At 41.7% G+C, this 9708-nt stretch overlaps 1 protein-coding gene across 4 annotated transcripts in view; it reads left to right on the top strand.

Moving 5' to 3' along the window:
* il1rapl1a (interleukin 1 receptor accessory protein-like 1a) overlaps window positions 1-9708 on the top strand; it is a 288242-nt gene that overhangs the window by 198799 nt on the left and 79735 nt on the right. For all 4 annotated transcript variants that reach the window (XM_015966101.3, XM_015966099.3, XM_015966100.3 and 1 more), the window contains exon 6: window positions 4555-4629. In XM_015966101.3, the coding sequence (XP_015821587.1) occupies window positions 4555-4629 (75 nt within the window). The remainder of the gene's footprint in view (window positions 1-4554; window positions 4630-9708) is intronic.

Below are 9708 nucleotides of genomic sequence, written 5' to 3'. Positions count from 1 at the left end.
CTTCTGTTATTAAGACTGCATTGTAGCGCTTTGAGAGTTGGTGTCAAATAGAAAGAGCGTTATAAATGACAGTTACTATTATTATTATTGCTATTGGACTTGAACCTGCTCACTTGAAAGTACTTAAAAGCTGGAGCTTCAATTTGAGGAAATATAACTATAGATCTCTTGGATCAAATTAAATGTGCTCATTATCCAGTAAAACAACATTTTATATATTTTGCAATGTTTTAATGATTTCTAATTATTCTATGACAAATTTAAAAAAAATGTCAAACGAGTTGATTATGACTCGGAATTCAGAGCTAACCAAAGACTTGCTCATGTCGAGGCTTGACTTGACTCGAGGCTGGAGTGGAAAAAAAAATAGAGATTTATTTTGGACCTTCAAACAATGACTCATTCCAACCTCTGGTTATTTACACGTATGAATATTGGTGTCAGCAGCTGAAACATATTACTTCTGGTCAAGCCTTGGACACTTCCTGTAGGAATATTAGTTTACCTCCAGAATGCCAGTGCAATGAGAATCTGATGCAATAGCTGTTTTCCAAACAATGGCAAAAACAAATGAGTAGTGTGAAAGGGTGAGTCCGCTGTGTTAAGTCCTCATGTTCAGCCACTCTCCATGTCATGGCTGCCATTTTTGAGGAGTAGGAGACATATGTGTTTAGTTGACAAATTTTATTTTAACGTTTTATGACAATAAACTTCAAGCTATTTGAAAGTCTGGTTAGTTCTTTTTAAACTGAGCCATATTTATAAGGAAACTGCTTTTATTGGTTGAGCAGCAGAGTTGAGTATGTGAGTTCAGGTCTTTTCTGTTTATTCTGTTATTTATTCATGTGTCTTTTACTGGATTAGATTATTTAAGTCTCATTTAGTAGTGTAATATAAGTTTCAGTGGGAGCACGGGCAGAATATCTTGTCCTCCAGTCAGAACCCAAAAACAGCACCAGTAGACAGCAACTTATCCAAAATATCCTTTATTACTGCAATCAACAATAAAACACTACGGCCGAGTTCCTTCACAATAAAATCAGTTGAACAGCATAAATAAAATCAAGCAGCGGGTACATAGCTGGCCGAGTCGATGCAACCCCCTTCCCGGGGTCTGAGCTTCCGACACCGTCCAACGCCCCGGGGTGCAGCTTGCGAGGACGGCGGGTAAGTCCACGGCTCAAGTCCGGCTGACAGAGTCTGCGGCGGCAGATGTCGGCGTGGTCTTGGCACCCAACTACTCCCAGCCCTCACTACCTAAAGAAGGCGTCAAGCCTCCTCTCCTAACGCTGGAACACTGCCCTCCTACTCAGCTATCTTCATTGCCAGCAGTCCTAACCAACTGCAAACGATCCCACCCCCCAGAACCGGGTGCCACAATGACAGGTCGACCACACACACACCTTGGTAGATCTGCCACCCTTTTCTCCTCTCCAGCCTCATTACGTGTAACAAGGACCAGCCGGCGTCCAGTCGCCACGCCCCCAGAATCTGGCAACTCCCGTCTTCTGTCTTCCACAGTAGCATTCTGGTCACTAGCTTGAAGTTGCCTTATGCAACAGCCCTATCCAGACTTGGTTTATGTGTGTGACACAGGGTCCACACACGATAGTCTACTCTTACCCATCCTTTCCACTGCACATGAGAGCATCGTGAAACAGCCACAAAACATACTACGCTGCAATTATCCACCATTATAGCGGATGAGTTCCTTTCCACCACCAGCTAAGTGTGACGTTTTGGATGTGCCCCAGAAAAGAGGACAAAACACATCAAACTCGGCAGTTTAGATCGAGCCAGACAGAAAGTTGAATACAAAATCAGTAGAACATTGAGAAACTTTCATAATAAAGGTACGTCATTTCCTGTGAACTTCTGTAACCGATGTAAACAACAGAAAATAACCCACAGACATTTTCCATGCATGCAGCTGTCTTTCTTCTTGTTTATTGTTGTGTGTGGACGTGTGAAATCACGAGCGGTGTTGCAATTCTCCAGTGATTTCGTCACATCACTGGATCAAGCTGTGTGGAATACTTTCACTCCCGTTTCGCATCAGAATTGCTCTCAGTTGGGAATGAGCTTGCGGGTGGAACGCCGCTATTACGTTACACAACTGCCTTCACGGCCAGGGGGTAGGGAACCAGAAGATCAAATAAACAGAAAAAATATTTTTAATTGGTACAACCCACTGTTGCCTTTTTCCTCAGCTATGTAAAACCATTTAAGGGGCAAAAAGACAACTTTCTTTCTATATATGATTTAGTGCCAAAAGCATAGTCACAGCAGACTTTTTAAGCAATGGTTTAAGTGAACCTGTAACATGTTATTTTACACCTTCCAGAGCAATGGTAGGCGCAACATATGATAAAATATTACTGCTGGCACTATTGTGATGCCATTTTTTAATGATATAAGTTATTTTTGTGACTTATTACCTACCCTGTCACCGCCCATATAAATTGAGCTGCTAACACCCAGCGTGCATGCACGCACGCACACACACACACACACACACACACACACACACACACACACACTCACACACACACGCACACCACTCAAACATAGAAAAGGCAGCTGAGATGGTGGCAGATTCCCATCATGAATGTTAGGGTTAAGGTTATAACCATTCAGCTAGCAGCCAGTGGTTAGTATTTTATTTGTACTCACAGCTCTGACTGTCCAATTAGATGGTTTTAACGTTGGAATGGCGATGGATTGAAGAAGTAATCATCTGAAAACCGGTAATGGTAGAGATTTACAAAGCAGAAATCACAGTCACATTCTGGTTCAGGATTTGAGAGCTCCTGAAGATAAAGTCCAAGCATTTTTGCCAATTCTTCAGAAAGACTGGGCAGGGATCCTGTTCTTCTTGCAAACAAAAAGTCAATTTTTGTTTTCCAGACATCATTCAAAATGCAGACAAAATAAGAAAGAAATAACTTATTTACTGTGGAGATTTAACTCCCTGCTAGCTACACGGATATACTGGGCATTAGTGTTTACAGTCCAGGGGAGGAGGGATCTTGAATATCTGGATGGGGAGGTGCAGATCATGATGATGCAGCAACAACCCCTTCTAAATGTCAGCAGCCTGCTTGGCAGACAGCATATGATTTGCAGCTGAGACAGAAAAATGCATGCGTGAAATAAAAAATGAGGAAAGAAGTTACAGTGTGTAATTTTTACCATTCATCTCTAGAAATATTCATCAAAATGTTGTTAAAGAATTAAATCATGTCCAGTTTTTGAAAAAAATTGGCAGTTTCATAACATATAACATTAAAAATCTGTTCTAAAATACATGGGAGCGGGTCTAAGTCTCTGGACGATGCCATATTGGATTCCATGTTTCTTTATACGGAAGCCTGTGAGGACAAAATGCATTAACTGATTTGTAAGAAACGGTTACAAAACTTTCACCATTAATAAACATTGTGGTTTTACACATTTACCTTTTCGCTTATTGCCAGTGATGAAAGGGAATCTGATGTTTTTGTTATTTTGCTGGTGGTTGCACTCCCAGGGATTGTTGACCCTTATGGCCATCCGTTGGAAAGGTCTTATTTAAACTCAAAAATAATGCTTGATTGCTTGCAATGGTTTAGGTATTCACTGCCCCTATTGCCAGGGAAACTACACATTGTCACTTTAACATTGTCAAAACTTCCAAAAAGGGGATTTTGCATGATATAGGACCTTTAATTTTTTTGTGCTCTTTGAGTGTGCAGTTAATTGTAACTGTAACTTTTTCTGCCTTTTGGCTGGGACTCCCTTAAAAATGAGGTTTTTAATGTCAGTGGGACCTTCCTGGTTAAATAAAGAATAAATAAAAAATAAAACGGGAAACCTATGTTTCATTGATATTGTGATTTGAGTATACTTGCATTATAATAAAAAGTCCTAATAGTCAATACACCAGTCCACCTTTGCAGCTTTGAAACCTTCATTTTGTATTTTTTCATGGGTAATTGAGTATCTCATCTAAAATGCTGACATACCCTCCCTTTATCTTCCCCGTTTTTTATCTATTTAATTGTGTTATTAAAAAAACTTTTTCTGCTTGTTCATTAACTTAAAAAGGTAGCACCTCTCGGTGAAAACAGAAAGTCATTTAACAACAATAAACCTGCAGCACACTCTGCCATTCCTCTGAGAAGAGGCTTAAGCAGCAGGTCTGACATCCACCGTATGGATGATTAGCATCATTAGAGCATCAGCTGCTCCCTCTTACTGAGACACACACTTTCCATGATGGCTCTTCAGATACCTAACACTTAGACAGATTAAACAGGGCCGTGTTCCAGGTGAAGTAGTAATGCCTGAATAATTAGAAGTAGGTCAGGTGAGTGGAAAGCAGTCTAAAGCCATCCGAACTGGAAAATGCAACATGTAAAACATCAAATGATTTAATTTGGTTCATGTTTTATTGGTTGGTTGAAAATGGTATGTAGGGATATTTAGACATCTGCATCGCTCTTTTGTAGATGGCTTGTCTATATTTTTATTATTTTCCTCCAGATTTTAAGTAACGTCTGCTTTCCTTTCCAGCTCCTTTGACTGACAAGCCACCGAAGATCCTCTTTCCCACGGAAAACAAGATAAGCAACATGGAGCTGCAGCTAGGTAAGATCATCACGGGATTTCCTCCTGCTGCTGTCAGTCGTGTTGGAGTTGTTTCCAAATGACAGGAAATGGATGGCTCTACAAATGGTCTCCAGCACACCTCCAGGCGTTGCATGCAGATCATTGATGGCACTTTATTGGCTGGAGAGATAGCGAGAAGAAAAACAATTGCAAAAGTGGTTCCCACATATGCAAATCATGGGTGTTAATATCCCTGAGGCAGTTTCTTCAACAATGGAGAGCCCATATGGTGCCAGGGTTCCATACACTGGCTCGCCACATTGAGAGGCGGCCGCTTTCTGTTGCCGTTGTTTGTCTCTTTTGACGTGGGGTCACAATGGGACTTCCACGTGGGAATGCATGCAGAAGAGAGTAGACGCAAATGGTTTGTTTGTTTTGTTTTGTTTTTTCTGTGACAGCATATTGCTCGAGTTCTGGGCACAGTTCGCTGTCCACATGGCGCTCGCCGCTCTGTGAATGGCTAATGTGTCTGTCATGGTGAAGCCAATCAGACAAGACTGAGAGGTCTGGAAAAACAGAAGGCTGCAAGAGTTTGTGACAGAAAGAAAGGTATGGAGACAAAGGGAAAGAAGGTCCAATAATTTACTGAGTGCTCACCTTTTGTCTTTTATCTGATGCAGCTGGAATGCAGGTAGTTCATTTGGAATGCCTCCACGGTTGGCTCATCAAGGGTGAAAAATTGCTGCTGTTGACAAACTGACAGCCTCAGCTTCACGTGTCAGCCTACCCACACCCATGCATAAACAGGGTGCACAATGTGGGCCCTTAAGCTGTTTGTGTCATTTGTCTCTATCTTTATTCCTCTGAGATTTTCAGGAAAGCCCCCCCCCCCCCCCCCCCCCCCCCCCCGGAACCGTTTCACAATTGTTTAAACTTTTATTGTTAGCTCTTTCTTCTATCTGCTGCGTGATTAACGATGTGTTCCTTATCCTGTGGTGGTGTGCTCGGTTGTGAATACGTGGGTGATGAATGGCAGGTGCACTTTCATAAGATTTGAATGTTTGTGAGAATAGTCTGAATGACAAAAGCATCTAACGTGCAGATAACAGAGTTCTCACACTGCTGATGGTGAAAGGACCGAGAGACCAACAGAGGTACAAAGCAAAACATTCCTCTTAACATTTAAAAACAACGGTTTTTATTACTTTACAAAAATAAAGAAAACGCTGGATAGTTGCAGCACCTCAAGGATATTTCAGACCAGAGTTAGTTCAGACGGATGTCTGCATTCTCTGGATGTTCTCAAACTTTCTGAAATTCCTAAACCAAGAAAAAAGACAAGATTCACCAGGCAGAGAAAACGTGACAAAGATGATATTATATTTTCTAGAAAAGTTATGGAAATACCATACCATACCAAGTTTATTTGTTTAGCACATGTAAACACGGCATGAGAGCCGACCAAAGTGCTGAACAAAAACACGCAATAAAAACAATCAAAAATAAAAACTAAATCAATTAAAATCGAGTAATTCAAATCGAAAAGAAAAGCCAATGAATAAAAGTCAGTTTTTAAACGTGACTTAAAAAGGGAAAGAGAGGAAGAGAGTCTGATCAGGAGGGGCAAGTGGTTCCAGAGCTTCAGTGCACAAACTGAAAAGGCGCGCTCCCCGCGGGATTTACAGCGGGAGTAGGGACATGGAAAAGGTGCTGGTCAGCTGATCGGAGGGATCTTGTAGGGACATAAGGGTGAATGAGCTCAGACAAGTAGCCAGGTGTTAAGTTATTGAGGGATTAAACACAAAAACCAGGATCTTAAACTGTATCCGGAGATGGATGGGGAGCCAATGGAGATTTGCTAAAACTGGTGTGATGTGTTCTCGCTGCCTGGTGCCAGTCAAGAATCGAGCTGCTGCGTTCTGCACAAGCTGAAGGCGGGCGAGAGTGGAGGAGGAGATACCATATAGCACTGAGTTGGAGTAGTCGAGACGGGAAGTAATGAAGGCATGAACAACTGAATGGAGATGACGCCTTTTTAAAATGGGCTTAACTTTAGAGAGACGCCTCAGGTGGTAAAAACAGGTCTTAACTACCTGGCTGACATGAATGTCCATTTTTAGGACATTCTAGGACATTCTTTTTTAGGAAATGTTTTCTTTTAAAGACACCATTAGGCCAGATAGCGGCCCTTTAGTGTTTATTGTGAATGATGTCAAAGTTAGACGTCCACAACAAAAAAAAGGAAAAAAATTTCAAGGGAACAAACTATGCAAAAATGACTTTTTGCATGTTTTTGTGCTGCCATGTGGGTCTCTACTACCTTTAAAGAGACTCGAAACCAATAAGAACCATCTATTATCTGTCAGTGTTTGGTTTTAGGAACCATGTGTCCACAACGACACGTTTCAAATCATCCCTTTTGTGTTGTCACAAAATGGGAAAATTGCATAGAATCACTTGTTGAGTCCCTACCCAACAAAGGTTTTGAGGATTCGACATTTTCCTTTGCAAACAAGGAGGGACGAAGCTTCTTGAGATTTACGTGCTTTTAAACAAGCTATTAAAGGGGAACCAGGTGGTTTGGCTTGCTTTAACCACCCCTTAGTGTCCGTTTGCAGAACCAATGTCTCCCCAGCCTTCGTTAGTGTCTACAGGAGTGATTATCACTAAATTAAACAAACAAGCTGTGTACATGTTCTGAAACATGCAGGAGACATGCTGGAACCCAACTGCGGCACCAGGTATATCAGATCAATTTTGAGTGTCCCAACAGAGCAGACTGGCCATTCAGAAGTTGCAAGTTAAAGAGGGACTGCACACCATCAGGAAATGTAACTCCACCCCTAAGATTTGAAAAATGCCATGAAAGTGGGTGTTGCCAGGAGACACAGAGTGGCATGGCCAAGTGTGGGGAATTTCCATCCTGGGAGGGAGGGGGAGTGGGAGGAGACTGTAGAGATGACATGAAATTGTTCCAGCCACAGTCAATCACAAGATTAAAATGCAGTAGCCGCTGTTCTGCCACAGGGGGCAGCACTAAGACGTTTACACAAACATGTCAAAAAATGCACAGAAACAGAAAGATTGCATTTGTAAAGACCCAATTTTACAGTTAATTTGCAAAAAAAAAATGTTATTTTAGGGTTTACTTACTCTTTAAGTATTCCGGCCACCGGGGCGATAAGGGCCAGCTGTCCCTTCATTAACCCTGTAAAGGGTCATTTTAGCACAAACTGGCTCAAGAAATTGATTTCAAAATATGGAAAAGTTTCAAAGTATCTCTTTGCACTCACACATGGGAAACCTATGGATGTGCTTTAACTACAACACTGTTGGTAGAGAAAACAGGGATGTGACTTGCAAATTCCCATTTTGTGGTTAGGAACCCAACCTATCAGGGGATGGGTTGGCGTGGCCAACCACAGCGTGTAGTGACACAGCCCTAAAATGGCTCATTGTGTAAGGTACTGAAAATGGTTTTGTGCAAATAACTTCATGAATGTGCTTTGTACACTGCAATACATTCAAATCATTACTCTATAACAAGTGACTGGTAGCATGTAGAATTAGATGAATTAAAGCAGAAATTGTTCTCCCGTCGGTGAAGAGAAATCGTCTGAGAAAGCTGCTTCAAGGATTTTATTACTACAGATTTTGGACAAAATCAAGCTCATCAGGCTTGAGAGGTGCAAAACTCCGCCAAGAAACACAAATGAGGACAAGCATGACCTTCGCACAAAGACACACCAAAAAGAGAAATGCGTCCAGTATCAAGAGTTTCCAAAGTACCTCTACACAAAAGATCGGTCCATTTCATAAATAGGTCCTGTGGACTTCAAACAGCAAAGAGCTGTTATTTTGAAAAGAAAAGCTCTCAAACTCTTAAGCACTTGGCTTACCCAGTCATGCTGTGGGCTTTTGTTACAGATGAACATTTCACCAAGAGAAGGAAGAAAGGATTAAATTAAGAGCTTGCAAACCCAGAAACCAGACATCAGTCTGAAAATCTGAAGCAAAATGGCTTCCACAGGGAGATAATTATCTTAAGCACGTGTGAAAAATCAACAAATGTGACATTGACCTATCAAAAAACTATGGCTGAACCTTAAAAAAAACATTGGTGTCTCCTAAAAGGATGTATTTTTAAACTTCGTTGCATATTGTCTGAAGTTTGGTGTCTCTTTAAGCTCGAGGTAATCCCGAAGATGTGACTTGGGTCGTTTTAGAAAAGCTATTCCACAGCCATGTTGGACATGACCGACTGTTTACACGGGCTAAGTAGCACAAGTTGTTCCTAATAGTTTGCTGCAGAGCCAGAGACGGACCCTCCCATCAGCAGCAGTGAAAAAAACGGAAAGTGTGCTGTTTTCTGCAGTGAGCTCCCGCAGACTCCCAGCAGAGTCCAAAGCACTCTTAGGTAAACATTTTAAAATAGGGATTTGTTTTGTGTGCAGACATGTTGTCTCTCCTTCCAAATTAAGGGGTCTCTTCTTTAGTTGTATATTTGTTATATTCTTCCTAATATTTGTTGAGGCATGACCTAAGCAGCTTTATGGAGTGATGTGGCAGATTTATAGCAACCCAAATGTCCATAGAAAGATGTCTGTCCCTAACAGTTTGGAGGGGGGGGGGGGGGGGGGGGGGGATAAAGACATGGTATCCAGTTGATGCTGGCCGGGCAATAAAATCAGAGCCTTAAGCGGAGAGATAAATCAGCAACAGTGCCAGGAAACACAGAGCATCTTTATCTCCTCCACTGCTGTAACCAGTGCAGGTCTCAGACAGCCTCCATCTTAGCTAACTTTACACACACACACACACACACACACACACACACACACACACACACACACACACACACACACACACACACACACACACACACACACACACGCACACACACACACACACACGTAAATCAAATGCTTATGTTACATAATGTCTCACAGAAGACACTCAGCAGGGGGCTAGGATGAAAAGTCAACAGGAATGCTGCAAAGATTTTACCACAAAATGGGCACGAGAAGGAAAAAATGAGAGTGATGATTTTAGAGAGAAGAGTTTGGAGCATGCAGACTGAATAAAACAGAAGCAAATGTAGTCACTTTTAATTTTTCT

This window comes from Nothobranchius furzeri, chromosome 14 (genome assembly GCF_043380555.1).
Source record: "Nothobranchius furzeri strain GRZ-AD chromosome 14, NfurGRZ-RIMD1, whole genome shotgun sequence".
Classification (NCBI taxonomy): domain Eukaryota; kingdom Metazoa; phylum Chordata; class Actinopteri; order Cyprinodontiformes; family Nothobranchiidae; genus Nothobranchius; species Nothobranchius furzeri.
This window is presented reverse-complemented; position numbering and strand designations above follow the sequence as displayed.